This window comes from Lathyrus oleraceus, chromosome 3 (genome assembly GCF_024323335.1).
Source record: "Lathyrus oleraceus cultivar Zhongwan6 chromosome 3, CAAS_Psat_ZW6_1.0, whole genome shotgun sequence".
Taxonomy (NCBI): domain Eukaryota; kingdom Viridiplantae; phylum Streptophyta; class Magnoliopsida; order Fabales; family Fabaceae; genus Lathyrus; species Lathyrus oleraceus.
The window spans coordinates 509,308,586-509,328,956 of NC_066581.1; the positions used below are offsets into that span (position 1 = coordinate 509,308,586).

General features: G+C 34.5%; 2 protein-coding genes across 2 annotated transcripts; one reads left to right on the forward strand and one right to left on the reverse strand.

Moving 5' to 3' along the window:
* The first annotated feature begins 2,833 nt into the window (after window positions 1-2,833).
* On the forward strand, window positions 2,834-8,123 carry LOC127128468 (putative E3 ubiquitin-protein ligase LIN). The gene is made up of 8 exons (XM_051057813.1): window positions 2,834-2,954; window positions 3,740-5,018; window positions 5,111-5,438; window positions 5,534-6,149; window positions 6,437-6,581; window positions 6,717-6,980; window positions 7,404-7,713; window positions 7,822-8,123. The coding sequence occupies exons 2-8, from the start codon at window positions 3,783-3,785 to the stop codon at window positions 7,926-7,928; spliced, it is 3,006 nt and encodes a 1,001-aa protein (XP_050913770.1). The 5' UTR covers window positions 2,834-2,954; window positions 3,740-3,782; the 3' UTR covers window positions 7,929-8,123.
* LOC127128469 (protein NRT1/ PTR FAMILY 7.1) lies at window positions 7,995-10,704 on the reverse strand. Its single transcript, XM_051057814.1, has 5 exons — window positions 10,438-10,704; window positions 10,198-10,345; window positions 9,889-10,106; window positions 9,056-9,615; window positions 7,995-8,955 (listed from the first exon to the last, which is right to left on the reverse strand). The coding sequence occupies exons 2-5, from the start codon at window positions 10,343-10,345 to the stop codon at window positions 8,106-8,108; spliced, it is 1,776 nt and encodes a 591-aa protein (XP_050913771.1). The 5' UTR covers window positions 10,438-10,704; the 3' UTR covers window positions 7,995-8,105.
* Between the last annotated feature and the right edge of the window lie 9,667 nt (window positions 10,705-20,371).

Below are 20,371 nucleotides of genomic sequence, written 5' to 3' on the forward strand. Positions count from 1 at the left end.
AAGAAAGAAGGCTTCTGCAGTAGAAGATACAGAGGAAGATATTAACAAAAACTTAAATGATATAAAGGTGCCACTGAATAAGAAAAATAATGAGGTTATTACTAGAAAGAAGGTATGACTTGTAGCTTAAGACTATGATAAAATCAAAGGGTATGACTTTGATGAATCTTCTTCTAAGATTACCTGTCTTGATGTTATCATATTATTACTAGGATTATTTTGTCTCTTAAGTTCAAACTCTACCAAATGGATGTGCGAAATGCATTCCTCGATAGGAACTTGGATGTGAAAGCCAATTAGGATGTTAGTAATGATGTCAAAAACATGGAAGATGTCATTATGAAAGACAATGAAACTCTTATGATAATGCATATTTATGTTTAAGATATTAGGTTACGAAGGATGTCAAGTAAGTTGTTAAATCATCTTGTTCAAGAAAGGCAAGCTGAATTCGAGATGGGGTGGTAGAAGAACTTACATACTTTCTTGGTTTTCAAGTGAAGATAATGAAGGATGACATCTTTGTTTACCAAAGTAAGTGTGTTAGAAACATTGTAAAAATGGTAGGAAAAAATGTGCACCTATTATTCCTCCCGCCAAGCTCTCTAAAGATGAACAAGAAACAAAATACATTGTTGTTAGAAGTAGTTGCGCTTGACCGTTGTGGAGTTACCAGATGCTCAAAGTTGTGACACAAGATGTCATGGCATTATACTGTGACAACAAGCTACTATGCTAAAATTTTCAAAAATACAATATTTTTTTGTTTTCGCTTCCACACCTCAAACTAATCTCTGAATCTACAATTTCCTCTACAAAGTTTATGGAGTCAATATGAAAACATGATAGGAACAAAGAAATGGATGAATAATTATGGTATTCTAAAGAAGACATCAAAGAAAAGGCATTAAAAAGATGTTGTAGTTACGAAATCTCGTGGAGTTCGTCTGAAAGACATATCGATTAAATGGAAGGTCAATGATAACTTCATAGGTGTTTCTTTTCTCATCAAGCCTAAGGTTGTTCAAGGTAAAACCTATGAAACATTTATCTTGTGTAATATTATTGTTATTGTTGACAACAACTAAGTTGTTATTGATACACTAATTATAAATCTTTTTTTTCCCTTTGTGGAGATCATCGCAAGTAATTTTTAGATAATAACACACATTCGAGCAAAGAACAATCAAAATAGTTCTCGTTGAGTACAATGGATGTGAAGGGTGTTAATACATTCTTCTTGCATAACGGACTTCATTATCCGTTTCTCCTCCCCTTGGATTTTATCGATATTTTCCTCTTCCTTCGGGAATAAATAAAATTGAATGACGATTTTGTTGTATCTTCGAGTGTGCGATGCACTCAGGTAATTTTCGTGGCACGATAATATGTATGTTATAAGATGTTCACTTTTTTTTTAAAACATGTATTAGCTATAGGAAGATCAAAAGATGACAAAAAATTAATGTTAGATTTATCTTCCACATTTATCTCTCTATAATCCTCATGCATGCCTTAAAAACCTTTTACCACGCTTCCAACATATCCATTTAGATATCCTTCTAGAAAATCTTCTCTCATTGGGATATCCTGAAATAAGTCTTCTAATTCCTCCCAAAAATTTTACCTTAAATTGTTATGCTAACCCAACTTGAGCTCCCTAAGAACTAATAACATTAAAAGTGTCTCGTTGCACTACAATTTTTAAGACTATGATCTAATCACCTACTGTTTTCACATTTATAATATCCTTCCTTAACTTCTTGTTTACAATAGTTCTCACCTTATTTCTTGATCTAACTTTGTTAGTGTTCCAAAGCTTAAAATCAGAATTGTATATTTTTTGTCTTTTCACATGTCCATTTACTTTTTTTGTAGTTACATCTTCCTCCTAACTATAATGTATACTATTTTTATAAATTTCAATAGCTTATATTTTATATTTAAAAAAAAAATAAGAGCAAAAGATCCAAACATTTGTATCACCGACATAAATATCTATAAATTTTAATTTAACATTTCATCACTATTTTTTTAAGAAAAAAATAAAAAAGGATCAAAATTAAATGACATTTAAATAAAGAGATAAATTTCGTGAGTAGATACAACTAAAATTATCAATATTATTTGTATAAAAATCAAAATTATAAATAAATGAAATTATTACATTATAGTTCAATTTCTAAATAGATATTTCTATTTTTGAGGGTTTTAATGTTTTTGTTAAAAAAACAAAAATAAATCTAAGTTTATAGTTCATTGTAGTATAATCCAACAAGTGAGACATTGAGAATGCATCAAACATTTCTTTTTGTATTTTACTCTATGTACTTACACATTTAACTATCTCATTATTATAACATGGTTTTCTTAGAGTTTGATTTTATTTTATCTTTTCATATTTCCATGTGGCAATGGCATTTAGAAACATGTTAAAGAATAAATCCACTGCCACTGGTTATAAAACTAGCTTGGTGGGACCACAAACAGAAATGTGACAGTTGAACATAGTTAGCACTATACTATTTTAGCATATACTATAATATAATTATTATGATTAACTAACATGTACAAAGTATATTAGTATATTTGAAATCATAATGGCCTGCAAATACAAAAAAACCAAAAAAAAAAACAATGTCAACCGTCTTTGAAACATTCATGTGTCAATTTTCTTTCACTCATTTGTCAAATCAAATCATCTTCATTCCTTTGTTGCCAGTTGTTGTTTTTTTCTTCACTCTATTTTATGTTTCATCATAATCATTAACCAACTAACCAACCAACCCTTTTATTATATTATATATATATCATGTTCTTTCACCAATCATCACCTCCATCATTCTTCATTTCTTTCAAAACCAAACCAAAAACTTCCCTTTTTTCTTTCTGTCTTGTGCTGTTATTAGTTCCATATTCACTTTGGACATGTTCAGTTGAAACCAAAGCTTAAGGTAAATTATCATTTCCTCTCTTTTTGATTTATATATACTCAAATAAATATTGTATTTGTTGTTTGTGATTAATGTTTCAATTTCTCTTTGGTTATTAGTTATTGTTCTAGGCACAATTGGTCGAACTGCGTAGTCAAATATCGTGTGTTCTTTGTTGTACTTTTCATATCTCTTTTCTTTTGTTGTTGTTCTAACAAAATGAGACTATGTAGTACTGATATTGAAAGTGAGTTTTACTATTAGACACCTAACACACCTTCGATCTTTATTTTCTTAAAATTATTACCGGTGTCTTCGTATCAAGTACTGTGTTTGGTGTCTATGTATCATATTGTTGGATGTTTCTTCTTCCTATAAGTATTGTGTCTGGTATTTGGGTATCATATTGTCGGATGTTTGTTCGTTCGTATCAGTATTGTGTCTGGTATTTGGGTATCATATTGTCGGATGTTTGTTCTTCGTATCAGTATTGTGTCTGGTGTTTGTGTATCATATTATCGGATGTTTGTTATTCATATCAGTATTGTGTCTGGTGTCTGTGTATCATATTGTCAGATGTTTGTTCTTCGTATCAGTATTGTGTCTGGTGTCTGTGTATCATATTGTCGGATGTTTGTTCTTCGTATCAGTATTGTGTCAGGTGTCTGTGTATCATATTGTCGGATGTTTGTTCTTCGTAGCAGTATTGTGTCTGGTATCTGTGTATCATATTGTCAGACGTTTGTTCTTCGTATCAGTATTGTATCTGGTATCTGTGTATCATATTGTCGGATCTTTGCTTGCAGGAGGACTTGCAATTCGGATTGATTACCCGGGACATCAGTATAAATGGCTTCATCTTTGCAGGAGCTTCTTGCAAAGGAAGGATTCAAAGGAAGCAGCAAAAGAGTGCTAAAGTCAAGATCTTCTTTCCACCATGGTGCTTCAAGCGATCCGCTTCATTCCTTGGAAGAGAGACTCTGCGTATCATCGAGCGAACGAATCAAAACACAGAAAGCAAAGTCTAAAACAGCCTCAAGGTATCAAATCAGCAGTACAAATGATAGTAAGAACACAAGATCAAGGGATAGTAATAACAATGTCTTTATAGGAAACAAGATAAGTCACGAACGGTTGAAGAACGATGAAACTAAGAAGAACGAGTCTTACGATTCATCAGAAAGTGATAGTGGATTTGAAGATGTTTATCCAAATCAAGTGTCAAATGCGAGAAGAGGCAAAGACAAGAAGGAAAAAATCGTGGAAAAGCCGTTGAAGAATTCATATTTGTTGACACAATTGAGTGGAAATAGAAAGAGCTATGAAAATAACAATAAAGCTACGAATTCGCAAGATCCTTCTAGTCTTGCTATAGATGAAATTGCTGTGAAAGCACTAGTTTCAATTCTGAATGGATACATAGAAAATTTTCTAAAAGACGAAGATTTTCGGTCCGCGTTACGCCACAATTGTTTCTCCTCCTTGAACTTCATTCATCTCGAGAAAGAAGAAAACAACTCCGAGACCAAAGTGATTACGAGTCTCGAGCAAGCAATTGAGTGCGTGGAGAAAACGGCTGCGAAAGACGAATCCATATCTGCAATACATTTGAAAAGAGCAACAATGCAGCTTAGTATTATCACAGGTTTGAGTTTGAATGATCTCAAATACGATTTTACGTGCGGGATTCCGAATTTCAAGTTATCAGCCTGTGCTCATCTTTACCTCAGTGTGGTCTATTTGATGCAAAGAAAAAAGAAAATCTCCGCGAAACATCTTTTGCAAGTCTTTTGCGATTCGCCTTTTCAGGCGAGGACGATATTGTTGCCTGATCTTTGGGAGCATCTATTTTCGCCGCATCTTTCTCATTTGAAGAAATGGTATAATAGCAAAGAAAGTGAAATTGTTGCAGATACACAAACCAAAGCACGAAAGCTAAAGATTCTTCAAAAAGTTTATAATGAAAATTTGGATTCAGGAACTCGAGTTTTCGCTTTATATTACAAAGATTGGCTCGGTGAAGGAGTTGAAACTCCAACTATTCCTTCTATTGGAATTCCGTCATTATCCGTTACGAGTAGACAGGTATTACTAAAATATCTCATTTATTGATAACTTGATCTATAACAAGATAACTAACTTAACTAACTATTAACCGAATTTATCTGTAATGACAGGCAAGTTCGTTCGGTCATTCTTTTGAGTCTGGTAGCTCCAACGAACCATTCTCGCCACAGGCGATGGTAAGCAAGAAACTATATGATTCGTTCTTTGGCGGATATAGGAAACCTGAAGTTTATGAAGTTGAAGAAGACGAGAAGGATGAAGATAGTTTTGAAAATTGCGAGAAAGGCTCTTATGGCTCAACCGTCGTTAAAAAAACGTTGATATACGAATCCGAAACTGTTAAGTTTATGGATCAAAGTAGTGAAGATTTTACTCCAAGTGTTCAAATTCACGAATTCAGAAAGATGCAGCCGAATAAGATCAGCTCTAATCTTGAAGGTAAGAAAATATGCTAGATTATGTCGTTTTCTTTAGATAATGTATCGATTTTCTAGACGATAGATAATGAGTTTTACATGAATATTTTGGTGTAGGATCGTATTCTCCAAGCATTCCGCAGGAATTTATCTGTTCTTTGACACGAAAGATCTTTGAGGAACCCGTCACGTTAGAGTCAGGCCAAACCTTCGAACGGAAAGCTATCAAGGCATGGTTTCAAAAGGGAAACAGAACTTGTCCGGTAACAGGAAATACTTTAGAATGCGTGTTCATGCCGTTTACGAACCTTATTTTGAAGCGTTTGATCGATAACTGGAAGACAGAAGATTTCGAGCGTCTTCTTGATTTCGCCTCTCAAGCAGTCCAAAACTCAAAAGAACTTGAGTTGAAAAAGCGCGACGAGACTATTGTTTTCAAGTTACAAAGTCTTTTCGCTTCCTTGAAAGAAGAAGAAAAGTCAACTTATGCTAAGCATATAATCTCTTTAGGAGTTTTTTCATTTCTTTTTAAGAGGTTTGAACTTGGAAACGTCGAAGAAAAATCGCATGTGCTGGAGATTTTGTTAAATTGTATTCAAGCAGATTCTAGTTGCATATATAAGATCGCAAGAAGCGTCGACAGAAAAATTCTTCATGAGCTTCTTCATAACAAGATGGTTACTCCAACAACAAATGCAATAGTTTTCCTTACGGAACTTTTGTCGATGAAGAGGTGAGGTTTATCAAATTCGGTTTTTTTCCTTACGGAACATGCACCGTCAGTGTAAACTACGTCTACTAAGAATGCATCATTTCACGGTTACTTTTTAATAGTGGTTTCAAAATGGACTTATGATGTAGTAACACGAGTTTTCATTAGATTAGATGACAGTGTAAAACTATTATTCATCAATGACAATGTATATTTGCATTCGAACCACAACGTAGCGAAATTTGAACATGCTACTACTTTCAGCAATCACGCTTGATAACACGATTTTGTATATTATAAATTTGTAGGAGAAAAGATGTTACTTTTTTCCTAAGTGGCTTGGTGGGTGAAGATGTATACAGTACAATGCATATTGTGCTTATGTATCTCAAGAATTGTTTTCCAATTGAAAAGCCTCTCGTTGCGGTTCTCTTATTGCACTTCGATTTACTGGTAGGCACAATTGACCGAACTTCATTATCAGATATGTTTATTCAATGTTTTCGTTTTCCGTATCTTAGGTCATTTTTCAATCGAAACAAATTAAAAAGTGAATGAAATTCAATCTCTAACATGTTTGCGACGCAGGTTGAGCCTCAAAAGTTAGGCATATACATCGAGACGGCTGTGAATGCCATTGCAGATGCTCTTGATGCAGGCTTAGATGATGAGAAGATCCAAAAGAAGTGTTGCAAAGCTCTTTTAATCTTGTGTGGCCATTTTTCTACCACCGGAAAGATAATAACCGATACCACCGTCTTAAAGCAAGCTGGTTATAAAAATGGTAGCTCGGAATTGAAATCTCCTAGCTATGATGAAGAGGATCAACAGTTAGATGTAACCATTTCATCGGTAAGTTTTCTTTATTAATAGTTAGTACGAATTATCTTGTTTCTTGGAGAACAAGAAACAACTAAGAATCCAGACATATGAAGCACAAACACTTCTGATCGAAAGCGTGAAACATGATTACCATCGACTAATTTATTAGTCCAAGTAAAACTTCAATTAGTATGGATTATCTTGTTTCTTGAAAACAAGAAACAGCTAGGAATCCTGACATTTCCGACACTTCTGATCAAAAGCATGACACATGTGATTACTTTTAATTAATTCATTTTATGAACTTATTACTGGTGTCGATGTGTCAGTGTCGTGTTCGGTATCTGTGTCAACGATTCATAGAGATTGTTGACATATCATGAAATTGTTGCTTTTTGCATGAGCCACTCACTTTATGTAACTAAGCTAATAATGTTTTAATTAAAATCGCAGGAAGATGAGGAAGAAGAAAGGAATGAAGAGTTCATGATAAACTTGTTAGAATCGTTGATCGGCGACGGAGAAAGTCCGTTTTTGAAAACCATATCTAGATGTTTAGAATCTAGACATTTAGATTTGGTGAGGACTTGTCTTATAACTGTCACATGGTTGAGTTCCTCACTTTCTAAACAATATAACGCCGGATTGCATCTTCCCGCATTCTTAGCCGTCATCTCTCAACTGAAAGAAATCCTTCTAAACAGCGAACTCGAGCTCAAAACTCTCGCATCTATGTCATTGTTTAACTTCAGTAAAATATCAGGTTCGACACCGTCATCATTTATTTTTTGATTTGTAATACAAAACACGATTTTGAACGATTGAACAAAAGTTATATTATGTTGTTTAATATCTTGCAAATTGTTTGTAGAATGCCGAACACTTTTGAAGATTATGGCGCAAGATATGGCTCCGATTCTTCATGGACTAGTTGATGTAATATGGACCGCGAAGAAACTACATGCGATTTTGATGTAATATATCATTGAGTCTTCATTTAGAAGTTTCGATTTCGATGAAATATAGAATGTTGGATAAGATAAATGTTTCAACATTGTACATTCTTATTCGAATTTAGAAAGAAAAATAAAGAAATGTAAATTGATCTCATCGACGACCTTAAGTGTTTCAACATCTTAAGCTTCCCTCAGTCAATCAAACTCGATTAATCGTCTCGTTGTTCTCTTGGCTTTCGATATTCTCAGTTTCGTCCACCGCGAAGCCCTTGTACCACCGAGCACAGAACACATAGAGGAAAATGTCAAGAGCAGTTAGCGCTGCGATGAGGAAGAAAAACCTGTCCATGTGTCCTACGTTTAAGTTATTCGGTATCCATCCCGGTTCTCCGTGTCTTGCGGTGATTACCATCACCAACTTCACCATTATGCTACTAAAATAGTTTCCAAAAGAAATCGAAGCCATGCAAAGCGAACTCCCGAAGCTTTTTATACCGTCGGGAGCTTGTCCGTTGAAAAACTCCAATTGACCAACATACATGAAAACTTCAGAAGCACCAACAAGAACATACTGTGGAATTTGACAGAAGATACTCAAGGAACTGGATTTCTCTCCGGGCGTAACTCGTCTAAGCCGTTCAAACTCCGTTACACCTGCTGCAAACATTGCTAACATTCCGATGATTAGGCCAACTCCCATTCTTTGAAGCTCGGATAATCCCTTCGGATTGCCGCTTAACTTTCCGGCCAAGGGAACAAGGACGTTGCGGTAAAGCCCGGTGCTTAAAAGGACACTGAATATATCAAACACCGACATTGTAGCTGCTGGCAAATGAAACTTTCCTATCTCGTTGTTCATCACATCGCCTTGTTCGACGAAAAGAGACGCCATCTGTGTGAATACAACCGAGTAAATAATTGTGCAGAGCCAAACTGGCATCATTCTCAACACGCATTTGGCTTCTTCGACTTGAGTCACCGTGCAAAGCCGCCATTGACTCTCGGATTCATTCCCTTCTTTCGTAAGCGTCGCCGCCTTGTCCATGAATCTGCTCAATTCAACACACAATCACATATCGTATAAGAGTTTAATGATCATACACTGACAATATATATCTCACTAGTTTTCAATTGCAATAACTTAAGTACCTGAACTCGTTGGTGTACTTGATCTTTCGGCTTCCTTTGATGGCGGATTCAACGCCATCAACCTCGTAAAGTTGGCCGCCCTTGGCCGGTTGAACCTTCCACTTCCTTGCGGTAGCGACGAACACCTGGATCACCCTTACGATCGGATTCCCACAAGCTTGAACATACCTATATCTTCGATATCCCGCTAAGAACGAAATCAAGGCAATAACAGCAGACGCTAACGAGACGCCGAATCCCATCGTCCACATACCTGAATCCTCATAATAAACCAAAACAGTGTTGGAAAAGAGTGATCCAACATTGAGTGCAAAGTAAAAGTAACTAAAGAAAGCTTCTCTAGAGTTATTGTTTTTAATAGTCTTATCATCAAATTGATCCGCTCCGAACGTCGCTAAGGTAGGTTGATGTCCTCCATACCCAAACGCAACCATATATATCGACAAATAGAATAGGCGTACTCCCCACGAAGTCGGTTCCATGCATGTCGTATGTTCGCCGCCACAACCTTCCGGTTTTATCAAGAACAGCCAAGATGTCAACGATAATAGCCCCAAACCCTGCATCAATTCACATATATCTTCAATTTCCACAGATGTATCTTGTTTCTTGAAGAACAAGAAACAACTAAGAATCCTAACATTTGAAACACCAACACTTCTTGTCGAAAGCCTAACACATGTGATTACTTTCAATTATTCCTGGTATCGATGTGTTTGATGGTATTGATGTGTTCAATGTGTCACTGTCGTGTGTCCATGATTCATATAAATATAAATATAGCACTATTAGAAACATCTAAAATTGAACCGAACCGAATTATAGAAGCATACCAGAACAAAGAAGAGCTGAAAAATAGTGCAAGTTAAGTATCTGCCCCAATAGGAATCACTCAAAAATGCTCCCAAGAGTGAAAACATGTAAACAGTTCCGGTCCACAAGCTAACCGCATTCGCAGCATCGGCGCTGTCTTGACGAAGAACTCTCGTTAAGAACAGAACCAAGTTCACTCCGACTCCAAAGAATGCTAATGTCGCCAATGCTTGATTCGCTGCATTCGTTCACTCAATTCAATTAGTCCGTCCTAGAGCCAGATACCGAGTTTTCAAAAAAACTATAATAATGATTAGTTTAGAGAATACCTAGCAAGATATATGCAGTTTTCCATCCTCCTTTAATCTTCTTCACATCTGCAACTTCTCCGTGGTTATCATTTTCTCTCGTCGCCTCGACTACTTCAATATCAGCCGAATTGACAGCGTTTGGGGCGACGAATCCTGCGGGCTCCATCTACATACACATACATACGGTAAGTTACACCGTCGGTTTAATTCATATACACTGTCAATGTAAAATATAATCATAATCGAAGAAAAACGAACCTTTTGCGAAATTTAGTGACAGATAAAGTGAATTGTTGAGAAATAGTGCCAGATTGTTCTGGTGTAGGAGAATCAACAATTAGAAAAGGCAATATAATTTCAGAAAAACAACATAAACTTTTTGTCATTTATGGTTCAAACTATTTGATCACACGAGTTTCAATCTAAACAACACCACTTTTTATTCTTGTTCTTGAAACAACATAAGAGATTGTTGCTGCTTATGTTATCTTGTTATATATATATATATTTGTTACAACTCTGATTTGAGTAACAAACTTGTAACACAAGTTAAGTTAAATACTAGTGTCTTAGCTATTAATTTGGATCTTAAGTAACTTAGTTAACCACTAAGTGTAACTAATTATCGAATTTTTAGTGATCATGTGACTATTGAATTGGTCATGGCCAAGTATTTTATTTTGAATTTTTTACTTAATCTATATAGTAATTCAAATTTTTGGTTAATTTGTTATTAATATTTATGATTTATGATGTGGTGGCTAGTGCTTATCTATGAGTCATGGTGATGTATAGGTATTTATGTTCAACAAGTTATGATAATGTCTCTATTCTTCCTTTTACTAATTTTAGTAAACCTATTTGAATGTCAATAACTCTCTTTTCTTGGCTTTTAGTAAGGAAACTCATTTAGTTGTTTTTTCTATCTAATACAATGTATTGTATTTTTTGGTAAAGTATTCTTAAACGGTGATAAAAGTTAATTTTATTTAAAATTGAGTTGAATATATATATATAATATATATATATATATATATATATATATATATATATATATATATATATATATATATATATATATATATATATATATATATATATATATATATTATATATATATATATATAGAGAGAGAGAGAGAGAGAGAGAGAGAGAGAGAGAGAGAGAGAGAGAGAGAGAGAGAGAGAGAGAGAGAGAGAGAGAGAAGAGAGAGAGAGAGAGAGAGAGAGAAGAGAGAAGAGAGAGAGAGAGAGAGAGAGAGAGAGAGGAGAGAGAGAGAGAGAGAGAGAGAGAGAGAGAGAGAGAGAGAGAGAGAGAGAGAGAGAGAGAGAGAGAGAGTAAAATATTTTTACACCGCCAGCCAATGAGAGACTTGTATCCCGCCAAGTCACACGTTTAACTTTAAAATACTGATATGACATGACAGAACGTTATAATTTTATTGGATGATGGTGTAAAAATAGTTTACACTGACAGTGCACTACCTTTAATCTCATATATATATATATATATATATATATATATATATATATATATATATATATATATATATATATATATATATATATATATATATATATATATATATATATATATATATATATATAAATATATATATATATATATATATATATATATATATATATATATATATATATATATATATATATATATATATATATATATATATATATATATATATATATATATATATATATATATATATAAAGAGTTTAATTGAAATACACTGACAGTGTAAAGAGATTTTACACCATCAATTAATCATAACCGTCGGATATTAAAAGAAGTTTGACTTTTATTTCAAAAATCTATAAAGTAATACAAACGGATGATGGTGATGAATCGACGGTGTAAAACTTTTTACACTGACAGTGTATAGTAATTAATCTCATATATATATATATATATATATATATATATATATATATATATATATATATATATATATATATATATATATATATATATATATATATATATATATATATATATATATATATATATAATTTGAGAACGATTAGAGTTAGTGCATATTAAGTGGTGAAAAACTCTTTGTATGTGTACTTTTAGGAGAAATTGAAGATCCATTTTCGATTGAGGTTTCCTTCATTCTATTATTAGAAACATTGAGTAGTGAAAGACTCATTCTTCCTCAAATTGTGGGAAAAATATCTTCCTTTGACTCATCTTACTTGAACACCTAACGGTCCGTGTTTTATAAGAAAAATGGACCGTGTATATCCAATTAGGCGTTTAGGCCCAAGTTCAGACTATCAAACCTAATCAGGCATTCAAACTCAATCAGTCGACCAAGTTCAGCATTACTGCACTTAGATCATTTTTACCGTGGGCTATCTTTCATGGTCCGATAAAATTATCCTAGTATATAATCCCTCAAGCATAAGACCTTGGAAAGGGCAAACGATTCAATCCAAGCAGAAGATAATTTATTTATATGCATGAAATAGATAGTCGAGTCTCTCAGGCGAGACTTAGATAGTTGAGTCTTGATGACACTCTGTAATTACGTAAAATTCGTGAGTAATTTCGATGGATTGGGAGGGATAACGAATAAAATCCAATAAAAAATATGGAAGAATAGGTGTGAAGAAAGTGGACTTAGTGAAACTTTGAAAAAAAAGAAGAAAAGAAAGTTAATTAACCTTTGTTTTTCACGCGGTCATGATGCTGACATCGTGAGAACGATGATGTCACATCGTGATAACGATATACACTAACGCGAACGCAATTGCGCGTTACTCTGACACGCAGAATTGCTATAAATAGAACTTTTTGACTATTTTTTAAGGAGTTTCGGATTTTGATAGAGAAAGTGATGGCTTGGAGTTCTAAAACAAGGACTTTGAGGATTTTTGAAGCCATTGAATAAATTTATCTTCCTTGAATTTCATGTACTCATGGTAATGGTTAGATGTACTATGAGTAGTTAGATTACTTAAATTAGGTCTTTTGAGACACACATGTTTGTACCTCGTTGGATCATAGGGTTGTTTGAGATTAAATAAATTATTTTATGTTATTGTTATTATTTAATATTTCTTGATTTATTGTTTTTTATGTATTGACGAATCATAAATCGATATCAGATGAGTAGGAATTATTGATCGTAAGTTTACTGATCTGATCTAGGGCATTCAACTTTGAAATTAAATAGGAATATGTAATTAAAAGTTGTGGCTTTTGAATTATTGCACTTAAAACACATAGTTTAACTCTGAATTAGCCTAAGTAATTAGGGAATTATTGTGTAAATTATTGAGTTGTACACCAAGAAATTGGGTGCAGTGACCTTGTTAATTCAAATCATAATATTTCCTAATTTATATCATGAATGACCACGTAGAATTGGAATTCAATTTTTATTATGTGACTTGAATCACATGATCCAAATCATGGCTCAAATCAAACATTGCCTAAATCCCAATTTTTATCATTTTTATCCGAGTCATTCTCTCATTTGATTCAACTCATTGGTTTGGTTTTGACTCAAATCGATTTGTTTGTTATTCACCTATTTTGCGCCTAATCTCCAGGACATATATAAATTACTTTTCTTTATCTCTCAAGAAGTAACTCATTGTAACTCATTGTAACTCATGAGTGATTGTTCAATTTGTCACGATCCTTGAAAAACAAATAGTGTTCTTTCAATCCAAAAGACTTCTCTCTCAATTTAAACTTGAAGAAAAACTTCTTAAATCTTGATTTCGTGAGTTCTAAGTAAGTTTTGTGTGTGATTCATCTGTATAACCTTTATCTTTAACCTTCAACCAAAAAAGTTCATTTTTGTGGTTAATCAAGTCAAAGTGTGAATGTGAGTTGGTAGTGTAAGGTACATTGAGGATTCTAATGTTTTCTTCCTAAAGATTGTGTTGTGATTTCAGACTGAAGAATCAGATCGTGTTCTATGAATTCTGGAGATTAATTTCCAACAAAGAAAAAGAGTAATTTTCTTCTCCAAAGAAAATCTTTGGTAGGATCGAGTAAAGATCATTTTGGATGATTTTTTGGAGTTTCTAACTCCTCCACCGGTTCAAAGACTCGAACAAGGGATTTTAAGTAGGAATGAGTGAAGATCTCTACGGAGGGAAACTTGGAGTGTTTTAGTTCTAGGAATATTTTTTGTCAATATCGAGTTAAGATCTTAAAGATTTGGAAGCTTGGTGAGTTGGTTACAACAAAAGATAAGATCAAAATTCAGATATGTGTTGTTGAAGTGATTTGCTATTAGTTTTCAGTATTGTTTGTGATCATCTGTTGCATCAAAAACATTATGTAAATTTTGTGAATATAGTGTAAGAAACCAAAAAAAATCAATGACTTGCCATTTGAGATTGTATTAAGTGTTAGTGAGGAAGAATGCATTGAATCATTATAAATATGGTGAGCAACTTCTCTTTCCACATCTCTTTTAATTTTTGTGTATAGTTTTGTATGTTTAGGTTTATTGTTTTTCTTAGAATCACATGTGGCTAGGTCATTATCTTGCTTATAGAGATTTGTTGTATATGCGTAGGTCTGTGATAGATTCATTCATCTAAACGTTCTTTCTACTTATTATATCTCTATAAACCTGTAGTGTTAGATTAAATTTATGATTAACTAGATTCAATTCAAACATCTCGTGTGAATTGAGTTCATTTAATAGATACATCATTAGATAGAAGTTTCATCTATTATACTTCATTTTATTTTTTATCATCCGAATAATGTCGTGCATTCTGTCCAAAACACAATATTTCAAACTTCGACACTTTTTCTTTATTCAAACTCTAATTTTAGAAAACAAATTTTGAAAATAGTTTTTTGAAAACGCTCTATTCAACCCTCATTTTAGACCGTTTTACACTCATATTCTACCCAACATGGATGAGCGTTAAAATGATGAAATAAAAGTGTATCAAAATCAAGAGCTTGAGATGGAAGATAATTGATTAAGAAAATAACAGTCGACAAAACTTCAACCCAAAATTTTGATGGAATAAAAGCTTGAAGTAGTAGTGTTCTTGTGACATCAATCAAGTGACGGTTCTTTCATTCGGCAATTCCATTTTTTTGAGAAGTATAAGGACAATAGTGTTGAAAAGTAATGTTTTTTTACTACAAGTACTCTTTAGAATCGTGAGAGGTATACTCACTTGTTGAGTCAATGCACAAAATTTTATTGTTGGTTTAAAATTGGCTCTTTAAATAGGCCATACAAATTTTAAGCATAGTGAAAACCTCAACTTTAGAGTGTGGAAAATCTAACCAAGTTAATCGACTATAGTCATTAATAAATGTCAAAAAATATTCATACTTAGCATGAGATAAAACAAGAGACATACTCCTAATAACATCAAAACATTTGGTAACATGGTGAACATGAGAGGGAAAAAGGAAGAGTTTTTCTTTTACAAGGTTTATAAAGATCACAAGGTGCAAAGAGTTATACATGGCTATTTTGTTTTCCAACAATCCATTTTTCATTAAATGAGACAATATTGCATAATTTGGGTCACCTGATTTTCTATGTTAATTCTCATATTGACGAGGAACATTATTACATGCAAAAGAGACATTACTAAAATTAAAATAGATAGGAAGCAGTCTACCCACTTTAGGCCCCACCGCGATCACCTTCTTGACACTTGATCTTGCACATAACAACCAACAAAAGAGAAATTAGCATCACAATTGTTATCCACCAAATATCCAACTAAAATTAAATTTGTAACAAGTCAATGGGATACAAACACATTCTGGAATGGAGAAATTAAACTCCAATATCACTAATAGAAATATTATTACCATTTACAATTTGAACGTCTTGGGTGCCATGGTATGTGTGAACATTGTGCAAATTTTCAAGGGATTTAGTCATGTGATAGAAAGCTTCGGGATCAACAACCAAGTTGAGGGATAATATTGGAATTATCTTGGATGTCTGAGGCAAAAAGGGCATAAATTATTATTTGTGGCATGCTTCTTAGTGTCAAGGAATTAACAACAACACTATTAGAGGTAGAATAGACAAAGGTCTGACCAAAGGAAGCAGTAATGGCATGAAAAACATGAACTCATTTCTTTGCTGGTTAGGTCGAGCATTTTTTATGATGTGACCATGTTGCTTATAAAAGCTTCAGAATTTATCATTGCATTTGTGAGCAATGTGGCCAAACTACTTGCATGAGAAACGTTGAACTTGTTTAATATCACATGTTTTCCTTTAACTTTGGGTAGAATATGCCAAAGAAGTAACATCCATAATAGTATTGTCATTTGACATGGCCCTTGAGTTAATATATGTTTCTCCTTCTGAAGTAGTTCTCAATACATTCATCCAAATAATGAGGTGGAGATTAATTTATTAGTGTGATACATACAACTTCAAATTCTAGTCAAAGTTTCATTATAAAATGATCTTGCTTGCTGACTTTATAGACAATATGAACATCAATTAGCAAGGCCCAAGAAAGACTAGCAAGTAAAATAGTTGAATATCCACCCCACATGAAGTTGAACGTTGTGAGAACTTTCATGAAGGCTAGCACGTTGGTAGTCAAAGCTTTTGATGGTTCGAAGAGAATGGTGATTGGAGAAGTCGATCTACAAATAATGGTGAGGCCGCATACGTATATGGTTAGCTTTCAAGTGATGGACATTAACCCATATTACAGTTTTCTTATAGGACGACCTTAGATCCATGATGCAGGGGTCGCAACTTCCACCCTTCACTAACTATTGAAATTCATAGTGGATGATAAACTGATAATTATTGAGGGCGGGGAGGACATGTTTATCAGCCACCTCTCATCGGTCAGATATATTGAAGCGGATGAAGAAACTCTGGAAATACCTTTCCAGGTTTTGAAAGTTGCAGCGGTCAGTCAAAATCAAGGCGCTCCAAAGAATGAGAAGTTAGTTTTCTCATATGGGAAGATTTCAAATCTGATTAAGTGTGGAGATACATCGGGTTAGGGCAAGCTGTTAGAGATACCTGAGAAGAAGGATCGGTTCGGACTGGGTTACAAACCGGTCAATGAAGAGGTTCAAAAGACCAATCGGAAGAAGATTTGCACCATCCAAGAAACTTTTCACAATGCTGGATACATAAGTGAAAATCAGGTGGCTGTAATCAAGGAAGAAAATGAAGAGATATCCAACTTGGTGTGTCACTGCTTACCGGATGCTACTTTCAACAATTGGAAGTCCGTCGAGATTCCTGAGATGATTTCTAGTTCAAAGTAATTTATTGTTTTTTAAATAATAATAAATCATTTGCTCTGCCCAAGGAAAATGGATAAGCTTTGTAGGTCCTCCTTTTGTTTCAATGACTTATTTATCAATAAATTGCATTTTGTTTTCAATTAAGATCCTTTTTCTTTCATTTCGAGTTTTTTCAAAATGGCCGAATTCTTTCATAACACACTCGTTCCTAGCACTTCATTATAACAACAAATAATAAGAAAAATATTCCTCATGCAGATTCATAAATGAACCTATTGAAAATAAAACTGCTATAATCCCTTACAACTTTGAATTCACGATTAACCAAGCAGAAGAAGACGATGAGGACGATTACGAGCTTCCTGAAGAATTAGTAAGATTGTTGAGACAAGAGGAAAAAGTAATTCAACCTCATCAAGAACTAGTGGGTGTGATCAATCTGGGAACTGGAGAAAACAAGAAAGAGGTTAAGGTCAGTGCTTCCTTAAATGATGAAATCAAGAAAAGATTGGTCTAGCTACTATGTGAGTATGCATACGTGTTTGCTTGGTCATACAAAGATATGTCAGGACTAGACACAAACATGTCCCTCAAAATCAGAATGCCCACCAGTAAAGCAGGAACTGAGAAGAACTAGACTCGACATGTCCCTCAAAATCAGAGAGGAAGTCAGAAAGCAGTTCGATACAAGATTCTTAACTGTGGAAAAATATACATAGTGGGTTACTAACATCGTGTAAGTATCGAAGAAAGATGGTAAAGCCAAAATGTATGTAGACTACTGAGATTTGAATAGAGTCGGCCCTAAAGATGACTTTCATCTATCTCACATCGATGTGTTGGTGGATAACCCTGCTCAATATTCGGTCTTCTCATTCATGGACGGGTTCTCTAGTTATAACCAGATAAAAATGGCTCCCGCAGACATGGAGAAAACCATGTTTATCCCTGGGCCACTTTCTATTACAAGATAATGCATTTCGGATTGAAGAACGTTGGGGAAACGTACCAAAGAGCAATGGCGACTCTCTTCCATGATATGATTCACAAAGAGATAGAGGTCTACATCGACGATATGATTGCCAAATCACAATCTGAAAAAGATCACATAGCCAACCTACAAAAGATATTTGATCATCTGAGGAAATCCAAGTTACGTATGAATCCCACAAAGTGCACTTTTGGAGTTAGATCAGGAAAGTTATTTGTAGTCAGCTAGATAGGAATTGAAGTTGATATAGACAAAGTAAAGGCCATCCAAGATATGCCAACTCTGATGACAAAAAAAGAGGTTCGTGGATTTCTGGGGTGATTGAAATACATTTCTAGGTTCATCTCGCACTTAACGACCACATGTGAATCAATCTTCAAGTTACTAAGGAAGGATCAATCCATCGAATGGAATGAAAGATGTCAAAAGGCCTTCGATAGAATCAAGGAATATCTGCAAGAGTCACCTATCTTGGTGCCACCAGTTCCAGGAAGACCACTTATAATGTACTTAACAGTACTTGAAGGTTCTATGGGATGTGTACTGGGGAAACAAAATGAGACCGGAACAAAGGAATATGCAATTTACTACCTGAGTAAGAAATTCACCAATTGTGAATCCTGATATTCTCTCTTGGAGAAAACATGTTACGCTTTAGTTTGGGTTGCTCGACGCCTGAGACAGTACATGGTGTGCCATACTACTTTGATGATATCTAGGATGGATCATATCAAATATGTTTTTGAAAATCCGACCGTATCTGGAAGAATAACCTGATGGAAGATGTTATAAATTGAGTACGACACCCAATATGTCAGACAAAAATCTATCAAAGGAAGTGTGCTAGGGGATCATCTTGCTCATCAACCAATGGAATATTATCAACCTATACAGTTTGATTTCCCCGATGAAGATGTGATGGTCATAAAGGATTATGAGACCCTGGGTCCAGAGGAAGGATCTGAACCAGGATCGCGGTGGACGCTCGTGTTCGATGGTGCTTCAAATGCACTAGGGCATGGAATTGGAGCTGTCATAACTTCTCCAACGGATTTTCATATTCCCTTCACAGCTAGGTTATGTTCCACTTGCACTAATAACATGGCCGAATATGAAGCGTGTATCCTAGGAATCGACAAAGCCACTGACCTAAGAATCAAGATCGTAGAAGTATACGGAGACTCCATTCTCGTAATTAATCAAATCAAAGGAGAGTGGAAGGCTCATACTTCTAAGCTAATCTGGTACCGAGACCATGTCTAGAAATTGATCACCTATTTTGATGAGATTACCTTCCATCATATTCCTAGAAAGAAGAATCAAATGTCGGCCGCCTAAGCCATGTTATCCTCCATGTTTATAGTCAAGTGGGCTAATGAAGCACCTTCTATAACCATTCAACACTTGGACGAGTCGGGATATTGTGTAGCAGTTGAAGCATAAGTAGATGATAAACCTTGGTTTTATATATCAAAGAATTCCTCCAAAAATAAGAGTACCCTGCAAAGGCTTCAAGTGGAGATAAGAAAACTCTCAGAAGATTGGCCTCTAATTTCTTCCTCAACGATGACGTACTCTACAAGATAAATCACGACATGGTCTTGCTCAGATGCCTGGATGGACATGAAACATATATGCTTATTAAGGAAATTCGTGAGGGATCCTTTAGGACCCATGCCAATGGGCATACCATGGCCAATAAAATCCTCAGAGCAGGGTATTACTGGTTGACTATGGAAATCGATTGCTTCAAATATGTCAAGAAGTGTCACAAGTGCCAGATCTATGCGGATAAAGTACATGTCCACCTACTCCCTTGAATGTTTTGACTTCTCCGTGGCCTTTATCCATGTGGGGTATAGATATAATTGGAATGACCGAGCCAAAAGCCGCAAACAAACACTGATTCATCTTGGTTGCTATCGATTACTTCACTAAATGGGTATAAGC